General features: G+C 40.4%; 1 protein-coding gene across 1 annotated transcript in view; it reads left to right on the forward strand.

Moving 5' to 3' along the window:
- sox6 (SRY-box transcription factor 6) overlaps positions 1-26,596 on the forward strand; it is a 139,010-nt gene that overhangs the window by 35,135 nt on the left and 77,279 nt on the right. The window contains exons 4-5 of the mRNA XM_020607245.1: positions 12,348-12,588; positions 15,562-15,772. Of these exons, the coding sequence (XP_020462901.1) occupies positions 12,348-12,588; positions 15,562-15,772 (452 nt within the window). The remainder of the gene's footprint in view (positions 1-12,347; positions 12,589-15,561; positions 15,773-26,596) is intronic.

Genomic DNA, 26,596 nt, shown 5'->3' on the forward strand with positions numbered 1-26,596 from the left:
TGTTTGAGGGGTTTATAGTTGAAGAGCTACTAAAGAGCAACTATAAAAAAGAATGCTCTGGCTCTAAAACACTGCTGAGCTATAATAATCCATGACTATGAAAGAACAGTATGTGTTTCTCTTTGAGTTTTATGTCCCTTATTACAGCTGCAATATGTCTGCTCACATTAAGCTAATTTATGGCTGAGGCCGGTGTAACAGCAGTACAGGTTAATGAATTTGGCATTACTAATTAAATGTTATTGATGGATGAATTTGAATTCCTTGGTCGAGAGGGACAGCAGAGATAGGAGGAGGAGAGCAGAATGGGACAGAGGACTTTTCACCAGTTCTTCTATGGGTTGTGTTCACAATGAGTAAAACATGCAAAGTGAATGTAAGGACAACACAGCCTGTCAGGTGGAACGGAGTGCAATGCCCTAACACTGATGTGATTATGCATAGCTCCACAGAACGTGTTTGGGAAAATAAAACAGTAATATTCCTGCGTGAAAGGAAAGAACATGTCTAAAAACCTTTTCTGTATTTGTTGTGACAAAGCAAAATTTGCAGGGTGAAAGGATAAATGAACAGCTAGAACGGGCTACTCAAGCAAAGAGCGATGACGGTGACTATTACTGAACCACTCTCTGACCCACATTCTCCAGAACAAAACTATGAGCGTATTGAGAAAATACATACAGGTGTATGTTCCCTGAATTCCTCAGCGTTTTTAAATCGATAAGCTGTTTATATTTAAGAAGTAAGCTACTGAATTTATCAAACAAATGTAGTGCAGTGTTAAGTACAACAAATGTTTTAAAGTTAAAGTATGAAGTAGCAGAAACTGAAAATGTTCAAGTAAAGTACAGATACTCGCTCAAAATTGTGCTTAGGTACAGCCCTTTAGCAAAGGTACTCCCAAGCCTATTTAAATTTCATGATTTTTATTCTTGTAAAAACAAAGTCTACCGGCAGGCTATTGAAAAGTGTTTTACCTCTAAAAAGTTTTACCTCCCAACTGGATTACAGAAACATTTATAGAGCTTGTCATAATAAAGGTGTGACGCACCCCGACTTGTGTGTAGTGACTGTGGCTTGTGCCGTATATGCACAGTTTAAATCTGATTTTTCCTGCCACTCTTTCTCTCTCTCTTTCACTCTCACCAGCATCTCAGCTCTCTATGTCTGACATACTGAGAGCTAAGCCTTTCAATTTAGATTTCAATTATCATGTTAGTTTTGTGATTAGACTTTAGTCCTCCAGGAATCAGACCTCTCTGCTCCTCTCTATTCCACTCTATTCCACTTCCCCTGCAATCACATGCCATCTGATGAATTGCGCATATAATTACGGAAGTTATTGAATATGCAGATCAGCGCTGACTCTTGGTGTGTGGTTCATAATGCATCAACTCTAACTGTATCAAACAAGGATCTCTGATAAAAACCCACTCTGATAATGACAGGGGGCCAATGTATACTATTAGTCAGAGATAACAGACACCACAAAGGCTGAGGCTCAATTAAAACAGTATGTGAATGTGTGTATGTGTGTCCCTAAACATCACTCAGGCCAGTGAAGGGACCAGGCTAGAACATTGCAACCAGCGCAGCACAGCTCAGTTTGAGTGGACGGCCAGTCAGGTGTTTATGAATCAACCAGCATGATGTATTTCTCCTATGTTACAGTATATTGCTACCAGCATCTTAAATGCCGTCCCATGATGCAGTCCCTTAGAGCTTTTCAGGAGAAGGGAGTGAGGTAGTTTATAGGCACACCCACAGGAGGATGTGGGAATTTTTTAAACTTTTGATAGCTTTTAGAGAGCTTTCTTAAAACCTGGATTGCCAGTAAGGAGAAAACATTTCATACTCAACATTTTTGCATTTTGCTGTCAGAATACTGGAGATTTGCTACCCGCTCTTTATTACGTCCAAAACCAATACTCTTGTTTTTTCCAAATAAAGCTGGTCTGACAGGATTTCTCAGCTGAAGTTTCACACACAATTGAAAATACAGGGAAACGGAAGAAACCGGGTCCTGTATTTTTAGCCTGTGCTGTAGTGATGTAGTTGCCATTTATAGCTGATATCCCAGGCTAATGCTGGAAGGTTGCCATGCTAACAACAGACAGTACAGTTTATAGGCTGCACAAACTCTGCACAATACAATTTGCAAACAAAACAGGTGCAATGAGTTCCTTTTCAAAACATGACATCGTACAATATGTGTCATTCATTAAGTAATATATATCATTAAAATGAACAAATAAAATGTAGTTTATTTGACTGTAAATCTATTGATTAGCATATATTAAAGTATTTGCAACACATTCAAGGACAGAAAACATATTGAAACATATTGTAATCTTTCTCTTAGACGCTTTATAGTATATTATGCCAGAGTAGATAACTTTACATATGTTGCTGTCTAGATGTGTTCACTAAAACATTCATTATAATACTTTTGGGGGCCTTTTTGACCCATGTAGCTGATGAATGCATGCAAAACACTTCACCTTATCACCCTTCTCCTGACTGGCTATTAATCTATTTATGTCTTTAGAATTAGATGTTCTGTAAGGTGGGCTGGTCATAGCGCTATGAACTATTAGGCCTTTGTTTCTATAATGATGCTATTCACACCTGACAACACTTCCTGCTAGAGCAAAAACCTTCTTCACATTGTTATTTTAGTCATATATTTTACTCACTCTGTGTAGCTTATTCATAATTTCCCTCTAAATGTGTTTATAGCAATTGCAGTGAAAATCCTTTAATTGGCTTTAAACCAAATGGAAACAAAGCCATCATGAACCAGGTATGTTGGGAAATGTAATTACTCCTTTGTTGCCCCACACCCTGTGGTCACAGTGGCAGGTATTAGAAGCGTGGCTGATGCCGGATTTTTTCTTTTCCACTGTCATGGCTGTCTGTTGTAATTAAGACTCAGAGCAGGCTTTTAGCAGACATCACCGTGACACTTTACCCAGTCCCGTGTATATTATTAGGTTAATAGGATTCAGCATGTTTATACCAACATGAAGTCAAAAAAAGGGACTTAAACTTTGTTAAGGGGCTTACACAGGAGCTCAAATAGCATTATAGTGGCTGACTAATGGACCTAGAGACTAAGAGGAAATACACAAATTATGGACCGCACTTGCGTTCAGTGGTAAATGCCTTAGTGGTTTGTAAAGTAAAAAAACAAAAAACAAAAAAAAAGACATGATTTACCTTAGTGGCCAGTGAGCTTTGACTGCCCTTTACTGTAAACATTGTGCTGCAAGTTCAATGACCTTTGCCAAGTTCCAGCTATTGTTTGCAGATTGGTTACACACTCTACAGGCTGTGAAAGACACATCTGCTACCTTCAGCTCAGTGGAGAACAAACAGACTGTCAGGGTTGAGGGTTAGGGATATGTGTGTGAGGGTAGGTGGGGTCCTAATCTACCCTGTCATGCAGCTCAGCTACAGTCCCTATCCTTTTATCAAATATTTGACTGGCCTTCACTCTCTCTCTCTCTGGCTTCCATTCTGTCTGCTTTGTTTACTGAAATATATCTCAGGCAGATTGATAAAGTTCTAAGTGTGTTTCTGTGTGTAAAATGTACATATTGAATACATTTTTTTTATTGTGCTTACATGATATTTGGTTCTGATATGAATCTTTTCACTATCATGCTTGCTAGCATATTGAAAGGTCCATCTGAGTATAAAATTGAAGGTCATCTCTACAGAAAAATTCCTTTAAGTGCTTACCATCAAATATAGTACCATATTGGTTTATTATGCTTTTGATTGATTCCATGATAGAGATCCAAGGGGTGGTCATAAATGTTTTGGGACAAAGGGTCTTATTGTATGTATGAGGCCCCAGTTGAAACGAAGGAGTATCTTGAGATTACCAGATTATTTCGTACTAGCCCAGCTAGTGAGTGAGTGAGGTGAGGCGAGCCGCAGCCTTACATCGTGCTGTGCTGAGGCTAAGGCTGAGTATAATGACTGTGGTGGCAGGGAACCACAACAGAGCCAGGGCAGAGACTGCCTGGGAACCAGAGGCCCATGGCCCAGAGCCAAACACACACACACACACACACACACACACAAATCCTGCTGCACGCTTATAGCTTTTTAAGAAAGCAATTTAGTTAATGATTTCATTTTGAAGCACTGTCATGATGTGCGTGTGAGCCAGCAGGAGAATGAAGGATAAACTAACAGAGGAAAAGGTATTAGTAAACACAAACTTCTCTAGACAACTGCAGAGAAAAACAGCATACACATGAGCCTAATATGGAATTTGTTGTGAACACACCACAAAAATCATTTGGGTAACACATTGCAGTAGGTATATCACTTGTGACTCCTGCATCTTTTTGCTCTGGACATTTGCAGAGAAGCTGGAGAACAGTCAGAGTGGTCAGATACATGGTTAGCAGCGAACTGCTCAAGCATTTTGTGTTTCAGGCAGCATCTAATCCACTACAGTGCCCGCTTCAGTTGAAGCACGGTTTTTTGTTGAATATCTGTCAGCTCTCTGATTTTATTAGGGTCGTGCTTTACATTCATAAATCAGGTTTTCTTAGTGCCGGCCCATGAATGAAACTATCTGAGCATTGCTAAAACAGCAGCTTGTACTGTATGTCCTCTGTGAATCGAATTTTTGGACAATTACCCAGATCAGTGGTTGGAGGTTCTGGTTTTACTCTTCAGATCTCATTTTCTCCACTTTCCCTGTCTTTTCTTGTATTCGCTGTCAATCAATTGCGGTAACTTTTAACCACCTCCAAACAGTGGTGGTGCCAGCCATTCATTTAGTCTTTCACTTTTGCTCCGCTTCTTCCCATCCGACCTGTCAGAATGGCACACACTGTTGACCATGCTTTCTATTCAGCACTGGCAAATTAATTGGTTTCAGTGGTTTAAATCAGCAATCAATGTCAGTTTCCCCAACATGATAAGCCTTAATCATAAATCTTTGAGGTGTGGCTTGCCTGACCCCTATTCATCGTAGCTCTGCTAGATGGCCTCATCTGGGTGGTGCAAATGAACTACCCCTGTTTTGATTTTCCAATTGACATGTCACATGAAACGTGGCTACTCTCTATCCTCCCTGGTTCTATGCCAGACCTTCTTCACACAGTCCTTAAAAAACACACAAGGGCCCAAAGACAAAGAGGGAAAAGAGGTCCAGTTGTCACAAGGGGAGACACATTTGTGTGCCTTCCCTTTTGTAAGACTGCTCAATGAATACCATTAATTTATTCAGAAAGAGAAAACGAATAGTAGAAAGGGGGGAAAGAGAATCAGAGGTGGGTCTAACAGTAACTAATGAGCTGTTGTCTTTGCAGCCCCTAGAATGAGAATAGAGCAGCTTAATTGCAACAGTGTTGGTGTTAATTTCCTCATTTTTCCCTAGCTGCAGAAATCTGTTTATGAGATGAGAATGAAAGGGAACAAAACTGCTTTTCTTTTCTATAGACACTGCAAATTTGCCAATTTGGTGACCAGGACTTGTGAAGCGTTCTACACCAGGAACAAAAAAAGGAACCAGGATAGTGACAAACTGCATGTAGGCCACTGTGTTTCGACATTCCAGATGTCCAAACTAATGACAATTGTACCAACCTCAGTTCTGCTGGGCACTGAATTTGCCAGTGCTGACCTCATGATGGCAAAACCAAAGACTGAGGCCAGTAGTTCCCCTGACATACAGTACAATAACCCCTCCCTCCACCCACTTCTACTTTCATAAACCATTCATTCTTTTCCTGCTCTCTGCAAAATTCAGAATTTGTTATTGTCCTTGACTATTTGGCCAAAAGTCTAAGATTGTGATGCTTTTTCATTTCTTTCTTTCTTTTTTTTGCTGAACAGTCTTGCTTTCTTCTTTTAAACTTCCCCTTCCTTTTGAGATTTCTATGCACCCTATAGACTTATTTTGCATCTCTTTAGTAACTTGGGATGCATCCCTTCACTTCTGTTTGGCACCCCCCAGCTAGCTCCTCAACTCACTTTTCTGGCAACTGTGAGAGATGTTACACTCGATTTGTTGAAGTGCAGCCATTTGCTGCAAACTCTCCAGTGCACTGAAGAAGTTATCTTTATAAATGACAGAATGGGCCTGGCCTGAATAGAGCTTTGTTTACTGTTTTACAAAAAGGGGGCCCACTCTGTATTTCATCTGTCACCGTTGCTTTTCTTTCCTTCAACAATGCTCGATTGTTTCCATGAAAATTTCAGGTTCTATGAACGGTATTTTGTATTATTATGTTCCTGCCAAATTCCGATCTCTGTTTTCCTTCTCCTGCCACAAAGGGCTCATAACTTACTGTCAACTATGAGGCAAACCACAAAGCTCCACTGTTGCTCAGCAAATAGGGCTAGCTGTGTTGGTTGATGGCTTGACTTGCTGTGAGGTTTGCCTTAAGTGCAGTAGCAGCAGCACAGGGCTCTTTGGGAACTCCACCCCCCCCCCAGAAGGCCCAGAGAAAAAGAGAAAGAAAGAAAGGTAAAACAACAAGTAGCTTTTCTTGTTTCAGAGTTTTCTTTTCTCTCCTCTGAAGCAGAGAAATGGTTTGGCTGCTGGAGTCATTGGCCTGCTAATGTTTGTGTCTTCTGGTTTCTCAAAGTGTTTGAATCACAACAAACAGTACATTCCACTTCTGGTGAATAATTACTTTAAAGAAAGATGTGAGTCCAGAGAAAAGACTGGTAGTCAATTTTTTTGATGACCATCCTTCATTTGTGAAAGTACACACATGAGTGAACTTGTCTGTGTCCTGGGGAACTGAGAGGCCGTTATGTCTTCCAGCTCCGAGCCTGTGTCCTAGGATGAGGAAAAGGGCCAGTGGCACAGGGGACTGAAGGAGAAGCAGGAGGAGAGGGAGGGCGAGGTAGAGGAGGAGGGGGGCAACGGGGGATTCAGCGTGTGAGTGCTCATCGACCCTTCCTGAGTAGACAGACAGGGACACTTAAGCATTCTCACACCTGCATCTGCCTTTGCCTTGCGCAGGGGGGCAAGGACACCAACCACGCTGTCATGGCAGCTGCACAAGTGTTTAAAGTGAGATACAAGGCAGTTCCTCTAGCAGCATATTATTGCAAATAATTTACCCTGCAAAGTAATTATCAATGCTCTGCTCAATATGTAAAGTGTGCACTTCAGGTGGCTTGCTTAATTTGCTCTGGGTGGCTATCATTTGAATGTAGATTTTAGCTGTGGCAACTGTGGCAGTTCTAATAGAGAAGCCATCAGGAGAGAGTATGGAGTGAGGATGAAGTGCCGATGTAATTGAGTTGACCTTTTTCAGTGGAAGGTCAACAATAATGGAGGAACTATTTAAACACATTCATTTAGGCAACTCTCCAGTCACTGTACAGTAGGCTACCTAGTTGGAAAATGTGTATTTTCCCACCCATTTACTATATTTTAATATCATTATCAGTAATTACTTTGCCGGCTGAGGCTTAAGAGATTTAAATCAGTTTGTGTATCACCAAATGAAACCATATGGGGGAAAAGTCCTTGTAATCTCTTTCTGATTTCCTGTTATATAATAGACAAACATGTATGTGTGTGTATGAAAAAAGACTAACTGTGTGCGGTACACAGCCTGAATTACGAACTGATTATGTATCCAGAAACCTGGCTGCTGCACAGCATGGCACAATCACAATGGAGGGTGATAATTTAATTGTGCTAAATGGTGGATTCCATGTCAATGCTCCTCCAGCTGGGAGCTGTCAGGTAGTAATATCTCATTATGGCAGGTGAAGAACCCAGAGGAACCCTACCATGACACCTGTTAGAACAGGAGGAGCCCCTGAAGGCAAACACACACATGATTTTCTCTCTCTCTGACTTTCTTTCTTTCTCTCACACAAACACTCGTACTAATACACACATTTTAAGCACCCAAATTATTTTCTATATATACTTCCACTCCACTTTAAAAGATTACTTCTGATTATACTATTTATTTTGAAGGTTATTTGGACTGTTTGGTAATTGATTCAAATAAACAAACTGGTTTTAGCATACATGTTTTACTTTGGCACATATTAAACGTTTATACATTAAAGAACAGTTGTAGAACCTTTGTTAATTGGGTCTGTTAGTATTATTCTTATTGTTCTTTATTACACTTGAGCATAAATGGCACATTCCTACACAATCCTCAGTAGTGTGTCAACAGATTTGACATATATTCAAAAGGTGCTGCACTAGAACCTGAAGAAAGCCGCTATCACTGAAATATCACTTTTATCAAATAACTTTCAAACTAATAATGACATCAATGGGATTCCAAATGCTAGGGGTAGGTTTTCATGGTCAAGGAATGGAATCATATTATGACGGTCAAACTATATTTGTTTGAATATGAACCTTCCCATATGCATGCATGCTCTGCATGAATGCCAACAGTTGCAAATAGAAAGTTTCAGCTCTTCATTTGTCATTGCCTGCTCTCTTGTCTTGTTGATTTTACTTATTTACTTGAGTTCTGTCTCATTTCTTTGTGGATAACAAGTAAAGGAGGAAAGTGCAATAGTCTCCCCTGTTGGGGGCTAAGATGAAAATCTGAAGGTGCAAGATGTCAGCAGTGAGACAGACAGGTGGGCATGTGAGTGTAACGGAGTGATGGGCGAGATGGTGTGGAGCTACTTATCACTATTGTCTATAAAAGGTAAACAGTGTGACAGAGAAAATGCAGCGGGTGAAAGTCACTCAGACCTTTTTATGATGAAACGAGATAGCCAAGGACACATGACCCCACAGTCACAAGACCTCAGAGATGAGCAGTGCACAACACTCCTCTAATCCCCACCAATTAAACAGAGGTTGTTTTGCACGATGATGAAACATTATCACAGGGAACAATTCATGACTCAAAGCATTCTAGGCCATTTGAGCCCATGGCTGGAGAACACAAGTCCTAATCTTTCAAATGTGTGCAATATTGTCAGCTATATATAGACCAGTTCTCTTTTCTAAGTGACCGTCCCTCTTCTCTGCCTCAAGCTTTCAAAGGTACTGGAGCTTTGTTTTTGGGAAATTAGGCAAGAAAGCAGTATTTCATGTGCTTTCTATTGCTTTTGGCAGTTGTCCTTTGTTAGTGTGTCATCAAACATAAGGTAGAGCATCCAGTTAAGAATTTATGGGCAACCTCTTTAGTTCACCATATTGTCAATATATGTAAAAAGCATATTTTGGTTATTTTCTAGATTAAATTATTAATGTGGGTAAAGTTATTTCAACAGCACCAGAGTACACTGTAGCTGTACAAACAGGCCTGTTTTGCTGATTTTGTTTTGGAGCATGGAGGCCAAGGATATATTTTCTATTAGAAAATATAATCAGATTCTACATGCATCCTTAGTATCCACATTCAGCTGAGTTCTGCTTCGTATTTGCTCCTCATCAAATCTCTTTGTTGTGTCTATGTCGATCTATTGCACACAAACCCCTTTAGATCTCAGTGCTGTATGATCCCTGCTTCGAATATGAGGAATAAAATGCTGTATAGTTGCCTTCAGATATTTTCAAAGAATTACTGCCGCACTTCCCCTTTTCCCTTTCAATAATATGAGGTAGCATTGTATAGGGCTTGTCAGAGGTGGGGGTAGGGCAGAAGGGGTTCTCCGCACTCTTTAGCTGCCTGTGCACAGCCCTCCCAGCACTGCTAATAAATTATTAACTCCTGCTGACAAATACTGTTATGGAGCCTGCTGCAGATCTGTTGCATTCTTTAACAAGATTGCTGTAGACACATGTTACAGGAGGATGGAGTCTCCATCGCTCCCGCTTTCCTTTTCTCTCTCTCTCTCTTTCCCCTTCTCTTGCTCACGCCTCAGCAGTTTGACTGATGGCTGGAGACCAAAGTAAAAGTGCCTGAGAGACTGAATATTTTAGTGGTAAAATAATACCACTTGATTTACTGTGTAATACAAAAGCAGTGCTTTGTTTCACTATCACACTCCATTGAGGACGAGGTGCTTGATGTGCTCGAGGCTTGGGCTTTTTGGATGCATGAATAAAAAATACGTCAGGAGCAACGTGCTTGACCTGCATTCACCACACACACACACACACACACAGAGACACACACAGGCACCTCCCCTTCCAACCCCACTTGTGCCTCATCTACTTACCATTACATGTAGGGTCTGAACTTTGCTCTGACTTTTGATTTTCAATTAACAGTGCCCAATTTTGAGATCACTTTCTATTTGATATAATTACAGGAAACAGTTTAATGGCTGATTAAAATTGAGGGCTGAGTCCCACTAAAGACACAGTCGGCAACACATCCAGGCACAGAGCATAAAAGACAGATGGAGAGACAGATAGACAGACAGACAGGCAGACAGGTACAGGTCTCACAGTTTTGCCATGCCATCTACCTGGCTTGTTTGTTCAGCTGCTTAGACCCATAAGATTAGCTTAAGGCATGCAAACTGTTGTATTTGAATATACCAGTGTATGTTTCTGAATAATATTTCAATACAAAATTATGTTAGCTTTAGCATTAATTCCCTCGAAAACTGTCAAGTCCTCCAGAGTACAGCCTTGAATGTCTCTGCACTACATATCTAGGATAAGTGTCCAGAAGAGTGAAAGACTAAAGCGCTCTCTGCTCTTTATGCACTGCATTTTATTATAGTTCATTTAATATTTTATCCTGTTCCAGTTTGTTGTATTTCTTACTTCTTTTTCTTTTAAATGGTGCATTATGTCTTTTGTAAAGCACTCTGCATTGCCATTGTTTTTTGAAAGGTATCATACAAATACTCTTGCCTACAATATCCATAGATGATAACAATTCAACAGTGTGTGTACATGTACAGTACACTTTATTTTGCAGATTTCTTTAAGTCCCAAAGACCTTGTTTATAAAACAAACTTTTGTAAATGGAACATATCTTTGCCAGACTCTCAGTGGTCAACTCTCAGCAGAAAGTACAAGGACACCATCGCACCACAGCCTGCCTGGACCTTGAGAGTCTCCGCCCTCTCAAACCTCCCAGGCAAGCTGAGGGTAGAACTAAAGCACTGTCACACTGACCCCTGTGGATAGAGCAGCAGAACGAGGCCCATGTTTTCATCAGTGGCTAAATGTACTACATCAAGTACCTTGAGAATTTAGTCACATACAAACACACCCCCACTGTGTCTTTTTTTTTTTCCTCTCATGCACACACATACTACACTGTTACTCTGCAGAGAAGTTTGAGCCTCAAGTAGTCACAATCTAATTTGAATAGTCAGTGTCCTATAGCTGAGAAAAACAAACAGCTCAAGAAAAAGCGGATTAGGAGTTAAATATGTCCCTGCTCCTTCTCACCACTTCATATCAGTAGGAAGGCCATATTATCCCCTTTTTAATTTAATACCAAATGCATAATTAGATTTGCTGGCACAGTGTTTAATTTCATTCACTGTAGCACACAGCATGAGTGTAGCCTCATTAATTGTGAGAAAAAGCAAAATTAGTTGTATAAATTCTACACCAAAAAGTTGGGTTGTAAAAGAAAAAAAAAAAGAAATTAGAATTAACATGAGTTTCTTTTGCACCTGATATGTCAAGTACACTCTTCACTGTAATATTCATGAAAGCAAGTGACAGATTTGTGAATTTAGTCCTCCACTTTTTGCTTTTCATTTCTAAGCTGCTCAAGCAGGATTTGATGGTCTAGGGGAACATTGCCACACCAAAATGTTAATAATTTCCTAATTTGATGAGTAGAAACCAAAGAAGACAAGGCTAGTTTTTGTTTGTTTTTGATTGCTTTGGAGACAAATTAACTCATGAAAGGAAAAATTTAACATGATCGAGGGATACAGCCAAATCAAATCAACATGGGAAATAAAGGAGATTATTCAGGTAGGTAGATTAGAAAAAATATATAAAAAACAACCTTGATTTAGATCTATGTGCCAAGAGTTAACTTATTTGTGAGTTGTTTTTCTTTTTTAATTTGGATGGTAGTCCCAGTGCCTGGCTGACCTAGTGCCTGAGTCTCGGAGTTTGGGCCAAGGCCCAAGGAGGCACAGTTCCAGCTTAGATCAAGCCATGCAAAAGCATTAGACAAAGGATTAGGGACCCCACAGCCAACTTCAGACTCCACAGGCCAGAGCATCTAGACAACAGTCAAGTGGAGCATTCAGTCCATTCAGCATTATCTGCTCAGGTGCATCACTTGTAATCCCAGTTACAGCCATACACAATCACTTAAACAAGACTGCCAGGTATTCAGGAAACTATCACGGGAACAGAGTTTCTTTTAATTTACTGTTGATTATCCTCATAAGATTTTGTTTCCTTTTCTTGACACGTTCTGCTTTGCTTGTTTCACAGCAGAGTCATGTCTTCCAAGCAAGCCACATCTCCTTTTGCCTCTGTGGTTGATGGGGATGATGCCATGATTCAGGACCACTTGTCTTGGGAGAAAGAGGACAGTGCAGAGGCCCATGGCACACCACAGCTACCGCTGCACAGTCTGCTCCATGGAAAAGCCCATCCTGATGAAATGCAGCCGCTCAGCAGTGTACCATCAGAGACTGACTGGGACAGCCTGGTGTCAGCCCAACAGCGCATGGTGAGATATTACATACTGTACACATGTGCATTAAAACTCTGGACATCCATGAATGTCAGATATTCAAATGTCTGTTAGAATTCCACAAAACATCTTTGCGTAAGAACCATATTGAATCTTTTTGCACATTGTAGTGTATTCCCTACAGGTATTCGTAATTCTTTTTTGATGGCTCCATGGTAAAAATGAAACAACAGAAAATGGTTTGAATAGCATAAATGATGAAGTAAAAGTTTCTTTTTAAATCAAACTAACAAAGCAGGACAAATTCAAACCTGTGAGTGTGCACAGCTGTCTTAGTGTCCTGCTTCACTTATTTCAGATCCAGGCTCAGCAGGCACTTTATTGTTCCTGGCTTGTGTAAAGAAGCTCAGCCAGTATTCTATCCCTAGCTCTGGCCCTGCCAAACATGAAACCTTCAGCTATTATTAGGCTAAGGAGAGGACCTCTAACTCTCCCCTGAATAATGTGAATGGCACATAAAATTCCATCATGACTGATGGATGGGGATGTAGCCTTACATGCTTCCTTTAGTTTGCATTCTTGCTATTGCTATTAAAGAGACATGTCTTCTCCTCAGTGTGTTGTTTTTCTTGTTGTGTATAAGCTACATCTGCAGCCAGACTCCAGACGCTGTATATTCTAAGTGCAGAGCTGCTTTGATGTAAGTGGAGCGAAGAAGAGCACAGGCACTTGTGGGCTATAGACATGGGAGGCAGGTGGTTGTCTGTGACAGACGAGCCTGTGGTAAAGAGACCCAGAGGGGCTCTGAAGTAGCTCTGCAGTTGGCCACTGAGATGCTCAACGCATTGCAGCACAACACACATGCAAACAGACATGAATAGCCTCTGTAGCAGGCTGCTCCTCAGGATGTTGGGAAGACAGTGTAGGTAACTGACAAACAAAGGATTGCTCAGGTGTTATCTTCATCTGTTACACATTATGGGTTGTCAGAAACAGAATTTTTGTTTTAATATATGAAGCAAAAAAGTTTATAAATGCCTACAATCAATTTTTAATGAAAATTATAAATACTAACACTACCAATAATCATAGCACTTCTGTAAAACTGTGCTACAAAGTTTGCCTTATAAAATTGCTGACTAAAAGTTGTCATCTCAGTCCTAAAAAAGAGAAACATAAAAAAAAACTTCATCAAGAGAATTGAAAAAAAAAACATAATAAGGGAAATCACCAAATGTAACTAAATTATAATAAGTAATGTGTGTTTTGGAAACTTGTCTATTGTACTGTAAAATCTTAAAGAAGGAACAGGAGAGTTATCTGAAGTAACTGCAGAGTCAACAACATCTCTAATAAAAGTGTAGATCAAAATGTGATCATTAACTGAGCTAAAGAAGGTTCTGCCATCTAAGTAACATGGAGAAAAATGAAATGGTTATTAAGGCCTGAAAACAGTTTAAGAAATTTGCTTTGAGTTTACATGCTGACTGGATGGAAAATGGGCATTACTACCTGCTATAGCCTTGATCCTGTATCATAAGTAGAGTTTGAGCTCTGTGCTATTAGGAGTGGAACTGTTTCTTCTGCTTATATCTAGTTAAAAGAGAAAGTGAGAGGAAGGATGCTAAAAGTGAATAAAAAAGATAAATTGAGCAAAAGAGAAATGAGAGGAAAAAACAAAGAGAAGAAAAGGCAAAGCACAAGGTGAAAGGAATGAGAGCATTGCCTTTGCTGATTACCTGACTCCACTGCTGTGCCATGCGTCTGTGTGGGCTGTGCCCTGAACCCACGCCAGCTGATTAGCCCAGAACTGCTCCTCTCCCCTCAAGCACTCTCTGCCGTCTCTGCCACACCGCATAATCATCCAACACAGGGCTGGGAGGTGCAGAGTAGGCTGGCTGGTCGTGCCACCCTGGTGCTTGGTACCAGACCACCCTACACACCTCTGCAACTCTGCCTGGGGCTCGACATGCCACGCAGAGATGAGAAATCGGCCTTGTCAACATTCCTGCCCAGTCTACTGCATTCCTGACTTTTCATTTAGGATTGTCAGTGGCTCCAGACAAGGTTCAGTCATTTAACCCTGCTATATTACAATCAGTTAGTAAGTCACTGTTGATTAAGGGGCACTTTTCTATGATAGCCATGCAGTTATGTTTTTTGACTACAGATGTGCGTCATGTTTATTCTCTTCACTGTGAAGGCCAAAGTTTAAAGCAGAATTAAATGTTCCCCTGTTAAAGGCTGCAAACTCCTGGCTGCTTAGCTACCTTCTGCTTTCTCTGACTCTACAAGCCATAATTAACAGCGCCTTCTGTCAGATGCAACCCTCAGCCATGCTATGTGTGCTGACTGTACACTCCCACGAGTTTTCTCCCCCCCCACCCCTCAGACTTTCTCCCATTCTTTTCCCCATTTCCTTCATCTGTTTGTGCACAGGGAGCACTCAGCCAGTCAGCCATAGACAGGACCCTTAGTTAAATACTAAACCATACACAGGTGGGATTGAAAAACAACAACAGCTTGAGACAGGACACAGATTTACGATGGCTCAAGGCACTCAGCTGAGAGTAGGTCTCCACTAGAAAATGAACAAATTACACAGCAGTCACTGTAATACAAATGTACACTCAAAAGCAATTTGAGAAATTACAGTTGGGAGGTTTCTCTGTGTAGTCTCTGCAGATGAAAAGTAAAGCCTGGGCACATTATGGATATGCCCTATGAAAGTGTACCTCATCATTTCATCTCAATTTTTCACTTGTCATATCTCATTTACCAGCACAGCTAGCTGTTGACGATACAGAAGCTGCTGTATGAAAGCCAGAGAGGAGCCATTTGATATGGCCAAATCACCCCTGAGTTGCAAAAACCTAGCAATCACTGCATTTGAATGAAAAGCTTCCAGAATGCTCAGTAGAGCCCTGCCAGAATACAAAAATATGCTCATCATTTAATACAAATCCAATCCCTTGTTGCCACCCCTCCCTACTTCTGTTGGTCTTACAGGAATCTGACAGCAATAAAGTATGTTCCCTGTACTCCTTCCGGAACAATTCCACTTCCCCACACAAGCCGGAGGAGGGGGCCCGGGAGCGAAGTGACCTACTGAGTGGATCCGCCTTTGGAACTCCGGAGCGCCGCAAAGGAAGCCTGGCAGACGTAGTGGACACACTGAAGCAGAAGAAGCTGGAGGAGATGACAAAGACAGAGCATGACGGTATGACTCACTTTGTGTGTGTGCGTTTGTTTGTACGGAGTATAGGAATACTTTTTTCTTCCTAAGTGCACCTGATCTTCCCAGATTTTCCCTCTTTCTTTTTTTTTATAATTTTCTAGCTTCCTGACTGTCTGACTCTTTTCTCTTGTATCTCTCTGTCTCACGCGGGCAAACCCAAGCTGGGAAAACTGACGGTACAGTGTTTCCAGTTTGTTCTGAGCCTCTTCCAATGTGACAGAGACTGTGTGGCAGTGCACCTCAGCATAAGTGTGGTCTACTTCTGTGCCAGGGCAAACTCTTTAGCTATAAAACTGTGACTCAATGCCAGGAACATTACCTCTTTTTATTTTGATTCACAAAACACTTTTCATTCTGTGCAGTTATTCATCAAAGTTTGCTACCCACAAACAATCCAAGTACCTCTCTCAGATTTTAACTGCTTCATATGTCATTGTATTCAACACACCATGAAGATTTCAGAGGTTTTACTTTCTTACACTTCCATGCAGAGAAAAACAAAATCTTTTTTCTGTGATAAAATTGTTAGGTCTGTCATATCTGCACCCCATTTCACCCTGCTTGTCTCTCCCTCCCACAGCCTGCAGTCTATCAAGAGTATGGTGGAAAAACAAATATTTGAAAGAGCTGCTGAAACACATCCCCCTTCTTAATTAGGGCTGTAGTAATATAACTACATCCAATCAAATGTTAAACCCCCTTGGGAATGCATGTGTCTCATTTAGTGTCTGGGGAGCTCTTAGCTTAAGCACTTCATCAGATGAATAAATTAGACCTCTGTTAGCCTAAAAATAATTTGCCACTTCTTTTTTTAAGCATTCGTTTGGTGATCTTTGTATCAGGGCATCACAGGCCTCTCACCAGGTAATCATTTTGCTACAACCTGATACTGAGACAAGTTATTTGTAATGATTCATCTGCACACTAATAAACAGAGATCCTTTAAAAAGCTGAACAGTTTAGATCATTGATATGGATAGTAATGACCAACAAAGTCATAACATGAAATATCAAACACAAAAGACATGCTTGTCTATTCCAGCATGTTTTCACATGATAAATACAGCTTTTGTAGATGTGTGACATTTGCTTATGAGGCTGTATCAGTATCTTTTATCTTACTATACTTCTGACCACTGATACTGGCCATTTAGTAAAAACTATACTAAAACACATTTGCAAAATTCCCTTTACTTTCACAAAATGCAACAGTACAGCAGATACATTAGCAATGTGAGACGTTTTTATGTTTTTCCATTGTGGGGATTTCTTCTGAATGTTTTCTTCCATACCAGTGAATATCAGGGATATTCTGCATTCTTCCTACTGGTCCTCTTGACACTACACTTAGATCTGGAGCTGATCCCAGGAGGCAAGAGCATGGCTTCCCACAGCTCCTTAAAAGATACATTTTGGTTAGAAAAAAAATCAAAACAGTTCTGCTACTGCTTTGTTTGTTTGTTTGTTAGTTTGTCTGTTTTACTCTAAGGTAAAAATACTTTTTATATATGTGTTGTTTCTTGTGAAGTTGATTCTAAGAACAAGACTGTCAGTGTTCTTTGTAGCAATGGCGAGCATTATGGTAATGAGCCCCAGCTGGTGCAGGCTGGTTGTTGCAGTAATTTAAATGGTCAAGTGCAACTTGTAATCCAGGGCCGTATGTTAGTGCAGGGAGGAGAGGGTGCTTTAGAGTGCCATACAGCTGTTTTAATCTCCTGTTAATAATAAAGACTTGGTCTGCCTCCTGCACTGTGTAACATCGCCACCAAAATAAACTCCCTGGTTGGAGGGAATTAGTTTCTGAGCAGGGAACACAGCAGAAGACAAGAGGCTCACAAAGTTCAGTATGCTGTCCCCAGGCTAAAGGAACGGAGAGATACTCTGTTCTTGAGAGCACTCGAGGAAGCTTCAGCGGTGATGATCGGTGATTACTGTAAAATGGAACTGAGAGGGACTCTTAGAAACTGTTAAGGAAAACCTCACAGAAACCTTTGAGAAATCTGGTGACTTTGTTTGTGGATTAACCTATTAAATAACACACAAGAAGACTGGAGAAGCCATTTGTTCTCTTAATGATGTTGCTAAAGTATCACAAGCAACAGATGAGCTTAATATATCACTTATCTAAGCATGACAACTGTTGTGGCTAATTCTGCTGCTTTGGTGCCTGCCTGGTCGGGATCACCCGGGTCCTCGGAGACTCTTCACCATCTGCTACCATTCTTCTCTGGGCTTCCTTGTCTGGTCAAGATAGTTCATTGTCCTGATGGACTCAGGGTAAAACACTGTGACCTCAAGTGATGAGTGAAAACAAATGGTCTATAGTACACTTTTACACAGCGCTTGCAGAACATGAAATCCCACTTAAAATGACACATTCTTGTTGTATGGTAAATGTAGGAATAAGCAATAAAAAACATAGCTAATTAATTGTATTCTGTAATTAGTAATATTCTGACAATTGCTACTGATGCTGTATGTCTCCATTCAAAGGAAACTATTGGCCAGTTTTCTTTATTGACCATGATCCCTTAAATAGTCTAACAATAATGGTGGTGCTCACTATTGTAGGCATTGGTCCTTCATCCCTCCACCTGTATATATTTGTACCCTTTCAACCCCTCTATGCTTCCACCCTTCCTCTTTATTTCTGGTCCTTAAAGTGCTTTAAGTGCTTGTGACTGTGCTAATGAATGAAAATGTCCTCCCAGCAGTGAGGACTGCATTTAGCTGAATAGTCACCTTTGCTGTAAAAGCTCTATTAGGCCCAGTTGCCAGCAGGGCTAACGATTGTGCCCCATGTTTATTTACTAGGTATTGTAAATGCATTATTTATGTATGTCTCCAGACAGTGCTTGTCAAGAGTTAAAAATGTCAGTATAAACTATTAGAGTTAAAAGAAAAAATGCCATCATTACAAAAAGCCAAGGTGACCTTGATTTGATTCACATGCAATTAGAACAGTTTTATATAATGCACTAAAGTATGAATCAATACAGTCCAAGTCAACGCAGAAATACTTTGTGTGCTGAGTCTTTATGATCGTCCTCAAGACGAGGACAGATAATTGGGTTTCAGCTTCCTGCCTTAGCTTTTAGGAATTTGCCTTGGCTCTGTATGTATTTGAGTCCTTGTCAGCACAACCAGCACTGAACTGGATTCAGTTATATATCTTTTGTTATCTTTGTGGTACTTCTTTTTAGTCTGGCAAGTAAATCAACTGCCTAAGTGATATGAATCTGAAACAATTTACCAAAAAAAAAAAGTGGTAGATGGTCTCAGTCTACTATGTTTACTAGTTTTAGAAATGACTAGTTTTAAAAATGCCTGACTTATCTTCTTGTTACTTAAGTTGACCTTTTTCACTGTGTTTTGCTATTGTTGACTTGTTGACTACAACAGCTATTGTATTCAGAATCACAGTATATCATTATTGCTGGAATGCATATATGAAGTTGAGAAAGTAGTGTTGCATGTGAACCTATGAACAGGTGTGTTCTGAAGACATTTGACATAGTGATTAAACTGACAGTGGAGACTTTTCAAATATCTATAGCTGTAATCTAAAAACACCAATAACCTCTCATTCTAGAAAAACAGGCAAACATATGCACAAATGGTTAAATATATTAAGACTTACTGTATTTAAACACACACACACACACACACACACACACACACAGAAAGAGGATGCCCTTCCTTATAAATACAGCTTTTTTAGACCAGTCAAAGTGGATACAGTAGGTGCTCAAGCAGAATATTCAACACCTGGAGCCCTTTGACAGAGTCATGGCTAATTAGCTTTGCAAAGGGGGGCACAGCGCCATTCAGCCAAACTGCAACCCCTTTTTAATCTCAGGGAGAAGGATGTTTAATGACTACAGAGAAAAGAGTTCCCCTATTAAAGCGGCAGGTAACCTAACCATTGCTTGTGACAAGAAACTGCACAACATGGTGTGGCGCTCTGAACTAATTGTGTTTGGGCATAGGGTTATATGTGTGTAATTGTATGTGCATCTGTATTACCACTTATACCTCTCTTCCTCTCCCTTTGCCTTTATCACCTCTCCTCTATTTGTAAGTGTAATCCCCCTGGTGAGGTTGTGTATTATCACTGTATAATGACTGTGCAGTAGGTTCAGTGTGCATTGCCCCAGGTCATTATCCTCTATTACAACAGGCCATGTAATGAGATTCAAGGATGGGTGAAAGCTTTGGAAGAGAATAGGATCGGCTCTAAGCGTGTGGTCTGATTAGCACTGATGAACTCTTGACTCTGTTGTAACTCTGTCCCCTGTCAGTGTCACAGCCCCCGCTGACTCCACGTGCAGGCTCACTGGAAATTGGCTGCAGATGCTTAATTGTAGAAGCAGGTTTATTTCTGTAAATTTATTTATTTTCATTTATTCGATCAAAGCATTAAACACATTTTGAAAAGGTATATTACATATAACATGCTCTGTATCATGTGTATAATAAATAAATTCCCCTTCCCTCCCCCCAGACAGACGGATGCACTTTCTCCCCTCCTCTTTTAGTTCCCTCGCTTCTCCGCTCTCCTCTCATCACAGCTGCCGTGTCATCTGGTTCTGCTTTATCCCACCTAATTAATAGGAATCTTTGTTATAATGATCTGAGCATGAGACTCTGACTCTATGCATATGCAATGAGGCCTGGAGATCCAGTTGCCTTGGTTGCAGATTTTGAGGCATTCTTCACACATAGCTCAATGCCCCATCTAAGTGCAGCTTCCTATAGACGACGTGAGGCCGGGACCCTCCTGGCAGGACGCACTCACTCACTGGCCAAAACATCAGTCAGTCAAGACCCAGCATTTGCTGTGTTCCTTGTTATTTATTCTGTCAACATGATTTCAGCAAGCTACTTATTTTGATGCAAGTAATCTATTTGATCAAACAGTTGATATAGCTTTTTGTGCGTGTGTGTGTGTGTGTGTGTATACGCATGCTTGCATGTAATGTATGTTTCAGTGGGGGCCTTCCTTTCTGTGTGTGCTCTCCCTTGGCCTGTGGCGTGGTGCACCAGCCCAGCGGAGCAGCGCGCTGGTCTGTCACTTTTGTTTGAATAGGTAATGTAAATCTGTTCAGGCTGAAGAGACATGAGCTGGAATCGCTTGTTAAGACACATGATCAAAAGAGGCCCTATGCTCTCTGCCAATCAACCCTCTTGTCACCCTGTGAAGCAGACGTTAAATAGATTTTTCGGCTGTATGCCGTGGGCAGCTTGCCAGCCTGACATGTGAACTTTCATAAAAATATACCCTGCCCCTCAGTCCTCCCTAATTCCACTTTCCCATCCTTTCCTTCCTTCTGCATTTTTGCATATCCTTTGTCCTTTTGTTTTTCTCCTCGTTCTCACTTTCCATTCCATCTTGTGACCGTTACCTGAAGCAGATCAACATTTTCCCTCCTCCTGCGATTTTTGTTTCCCACCCCATCTTATTCTCCAGTGACAAAGTTGCTCCTCTGCCAGGCTGAGCTCAGAGCCCAGTGTTAAATGGAATGCCTGTATGAGGGGAATAGGGAGCACAGAGTGCTTGGTCCGCTGCTGAATTATGTATTTACTATCTGTTCCAAAACAGCGCCCTCACATAACACGGACACATCCCCACAGGATGACGGAGCCCAACACAGGTTTCACTTTGCGCAAGCTAAGGTATAGATTTTGTTACCCCTTTCAAAATGGGAACTCTTTCTGCTGTCTTGGTCATTCAGATGACAAAACAAGCAGCTGCTTCTTCAATGTGCCATTCTTTGCATTCAAGATCACCTTCCCCAGTTCTCATATTCCGATTAGTCAACAGTAGCAACTGCTGCAGAGCATTCCAGGGGCCATCTTCCCGGGTTTCAGCTGTTGAGTGTGTCCCCCTGCACCCATGCAGCACAAAACTCCCATTGTGATCCTGGCTTACTGGTTGCACAGGAACCCCTTAATAGGAGGAAACGGGTGTCTCTGACAGACAAATCACAGCCAAGGTTGCACAGAGGCTTGTTTGTCTTTACATACTCACATACTCATGCACTGGTTGAAGGTATGTCTCGTCTCCTGCATTTATAATGAACAACATATAAAGTCAATGACAACATTGATTGTGTAGCAGTAATTTGGGGAAATTGTAAAATATAGCGCTTTACTGTTAGAAACACAACAGATTTACCTGTTTGTGGTATGTGAGTGAGTAGGTGGTTAAATTAGCAGTAGTTTGTAATGGCTTGACTGCATGTTTAATGTGACACCACAGTATTTGGAATTTGCGATGGTGAAATGCTGACACATACAGTAGGAAGGCAGAAGCCATTATGGGCTATGAAACCCAGAACAGACTTGACCTGGTTTTGCAGTTAAAAGAGGGACAATGTGGTCAGAAATGGAAAGAAGAGGGGCTATTCCAGAGTGGGATAGGGGTGGGGGCTGTGTGTGTGTGTGTGTCAATATCTGCAGTAGGGTTACACTGGGACACTTATGTCCTAGCTCAGTATCACTGTCCTATCTCTGGCATTCAGCTCCCAATCATTCTCCACACATAACTTGACAAAAGAGCTGGTGTCATCTGACCAAGGATCAAAATAGTGAGAGTGTAACTCACACCCGAGACACAGACAGCCTCTGTGGTTTGCTAATGATTTCAGAGCACATTGCAGACTTGTTCCGTAAGCGGGAGGTACGTCAGCCATCCAGCCCAGAGATCCGCCTCGACATAAGCAAACATGACAACTAGCGATGATGCAGCCATTGTTTTTCCTAACAGCAAATGTTTTACACCAAACGCTGATGAGTTGCCTTTTTAACAGACGCTATTTAATCAGTAGCGATGAAGCAGATGTTTCCTCCCACTCAATGCCCTTTCTTTCTCTTTGTTCAATAACTTTACATGCTCCAGGAGATGTGATGAGAATATTAGAATAAACAAAGATATCAGAAGAAACAAACAGCAATGCGTTTTATTGCACTGCAAAGCCTGAGCATCATCCCTCTTAAGAAGCATCTTCAGTATGATTTGTAAAGCTGCAATGAATGCTGTTTAATATGCTAAGACTACAATGTCAATTGCATATTATGAAGTTCAATCAATGGGTCAGTGTTATTAATGATATTATTATTTGAAATTAGAATTGATTTGTTGGCAGCTGTTTTGTTATCCCTGTCCTAATTAGAATAAAAGTGCATCCTTAGAATCCATAGCTTGTTTTGTTTTTTACTTCTGGTATGCCTTATACTGCACACATCATCTTCTTTTTTCATTCTTCTCTGTTCTTTTTGTTGGAGCGTGGCACTTTGCTGCACCAAAGCTGCTGTAGGCCTGTTGTTACTGTAGCCTTCCCGTTGTGAGGTGGACCAGTGAGCTCAGTCACTCATGAGAAGCAAATTTCTCTGATTTCTCCTCCATCTTTGCCCAGCAGGTCTCAGCCTTTATGGCTCTGTATCCCACACAAAGGGAACGGGCCAACTGAAAAGAAAACTGCAGCTGCTATGAACCAATGTGACCACAGGGTTAATTCTGACACCTGATTTTAATTTACTCTTTTTAAAAAGTCTTATGGGAAAAATGTATATTCATATTTAGTTCAGTTTTATTCATTTGACTTTTTTTGTTTCAGTCAAGAACAACTAAAGATACTATACATTTTTGTCAGGATTATGTTTTTTTTTTTATCCTGGATTTTTAACATTTATATCCTCTAAGTATTTTGAGGCTACAACTGTTTCCATCTTTGTAGTATATAACTGCCATGACTACAGGTAGTGTTCTTGTTCTTGGAAACATCAGATAATAGTGAGAGAGCCTTACTGAATGTAAGATGCTTCATATTAACCTAGTGTAACAAGGTCAATTGGCTAAATCAACTTTTAAACAAGAGATATTTTGGGAGGCAGAGAAAAATTTGACTTATGAGAAGCTACAGTTTGTGATTCTACAGATGCTGCATGTCATTGATTAAGACCTTGCATTAATATGGTAATTACTTCCTATCCATTTGTCTACTTTTCACATGATCATTTAGTTTTATTCCTTGACAAAAAACTATAATACAGTTCATCATACTTGTTTACAAAGATGACTTTTTTGTTTGTTTGTTTTTTTGTCCAACAACAGAAAACTGATACATTTTAGTGTGAGCAAATGCATGGGGACTTTCTAGGAGTTGAAATTCTAAAACTTTAAAAGCACTGTGGTTAATTTATTTTATCAGCTGGTATGACAACAACACAAACATTCATTTTTAACTTTTTAATGAATTTAGTTTGTTCAGCAAGTTGTAAAACTGTCGTGCTATGATGAGAAAAATAAATCCACTCATTCTGGAATTTTTGATTTCTAAAAGTTCTTGTTCTGCACATGCATCTCCTTTTGTTTCCCCAGAGAACAATTAGCATAATTTAAATATAGTGACCTTTGGTCTTACAGTCCAGGAGGAGTGTGTGCATCCTGAGCTCTGGCATTGTAGTAAACAAAGTTGGCTGTGAATTTCTATAAACAATTTTAAATACAATTTAGATTTTTTTTCCCACTCAAAAGCTGTAATTTATTTGAACAGAAATTAGAATAGAGAATGCAGTTGGAGGATATTGTCTCTCTCACACACACATGCACACACTTGGGGTTAGCAAAATACAATATATTCACAGTACGCTGCATTACGAAAAGTACAGTATATTGTCCAGTGTATTCTTGTAATCGGTGCTTTAAATGTCTATTCTTAAAGTTCAATCTCTGAGGCATGTCGCTGTCGTCCAGCATTTATGATGAAATATAGTTTTGATGCCTATACTAGATACTTGGCACTGCAAATTGTAATGCAATCATGTGGATCCTATTAGTCTCTTTTTGTCCTTGTAGCGTGAGACACCCATTAATTTACTAAATCACACTGAACAGCCATGATCACAGTACTCCACGTTTTCCTCACACAGCTATTAATTTAACATAGATGAATAAATGTGAATGTTTTCGAGCATTGATTAACAGGCAAGTTTATATCTGACAGTTAAATTGCAGGGTACCCAAACAATCTCCCCAATGCAAGGTACCCAATAATTTAATTTTTGTGTGAAATTATTATAATTTATTACAGTGTGTGGACCCTAATGATTACCAACATCAAATGGAAATTATAAATTTAAATCAATTCCACATATTTCTCCTCATAATGTTCATCTTCACAAGTGTTGATCCCCTCATCAGCACTGGTTGAGATTCCAAAAGTAACGTCCACTTTCTCTTCATAGTAAACCAAACATGCATGCTTGTGCACACTCAGACACTTAAAAAAAAATCCTTCTTGCTGGCTTTCTGTTTTGCTTTTAAACACTTTTGTTATTTACTTCATAAAATAATTAACCAGTGCTGAAACTGAGATATTTTGAAGCATTGTGCTTTATTAAACAGCTATGTAAAAAACACACGCAGAGAACTGAAAAAAATTGCATGATTTATCTTGCTCCAATTAAATAAACCTTCCACTTCTCTTTGACCTCGTCTAGTTCTTTTTATAATTTGGTTTTCCTTAGCTCAATCAAATTAACAATTGTTTGTTTACCTGATGACTTTTATTATTATGTATTATACTGACAGCCACTCCCTTAGCTGCTTGAATAGATACTTTAAAGTGACAGCGGGGAGAGGAAAGGGAATGGAAAGTTCATTTTGCTATCCAAGCATTTAATGGTCCTAGTTCTTAAAAGTGACCTTGTGGGGTAGAGAGCAGAGCAGCACAGCAGCTCCTTCCAGCTGCACACATGGCATCCATCGGGGGCACAATCACACACAGTCCCAACACCTCAGGCTCGGACATATGTTGAGTTTTATTTCATTCTTCTGACATTAATCCTATTCACCAGCTGTTCTGCCAGCTGCCACTCTCCGGCTTAAGGGGAGATTGCAGTTTTGGGGGCTCTGAGTACTGGTTTATCTTGGCTCCTCATCTCTTCCTCACAAAGTTTTGATTGAATTTTTTCCCCCCTTGCCTTCCTCCTATTTCCAGGTTCCTTGAGTTACACACTTCCCTGTGATCTTTCGCCTTCTTTCAACTTCTTTGTGTTTGTCCTCCTTCTCCCCCACTAATTTGTGTAGATGAGGTTTGAGGCTGCAATTTAACTTTGAAGATTAGCCTTTTCTGGACCTTGTCCTCAACAAGGTCTACAAGTCTTCAGTGGTGTTTCTTCAAGATATAACTATGCATAGAATATATTTTCTAACCATTATTATCAAAGGCCTTCTTCCAGGAAGCAAGGTACAGATGCTGGTGTTGCACATCATCTCCCAGCATGCAACACACTAGCCTGTTGTCTGTCCCACAACTCCTTCTGCTGTTTCTCTCCAGAAAGCATTTGTAAGGAATCAGCCCTGGTACCTTCTCACCCCACAGTCATCTTCCAGTATTTCTGTGGGATTAGCCTGAACATGGCCTCGGCATGTACAGTTATTATTATTGGCATATTGGATCTGTCATATTTCACATTTATGTGCATTGTCTGGAAGCATACTCAAGTGTTCTCAATGTCATTTCTGCTGAAGTATGGCCAGGCAGACTACGAGCAATGGCCACAATGAATTGATCATTGCTCACTGCTCACTTTAATAATTCAAGCCTGATTGCCACAGAGTGCCGCAGTGAAATGGATTGGGAGAGGTCACATGCCGCTCAGCTCAGGAGGTGAAGCCTCTCGGGGATGGTTAATTCATATATGCTTGATAGACACGTGTCCTATTTAGAGAGGTCAGAGTGCTGCGCATGTATACGACTTCTCAGAATGGCCAGGTCAACACCGTAGGATTAACACGCT

This window comes from Monopterus albus, unplaced genomic scaffold (genome assembly GCF_001952655.1).
Source record: "Monopterus albus unplaced genomic scaffold, M_albus_1.0 scaffold4.1, whole genome shotgun sequence".
NCBI lineage: Eukaryota > Metazoa > Chordata > Actinopteri > Synbranchiformes > Synbranchidae > Monopterus > Monopterus albus.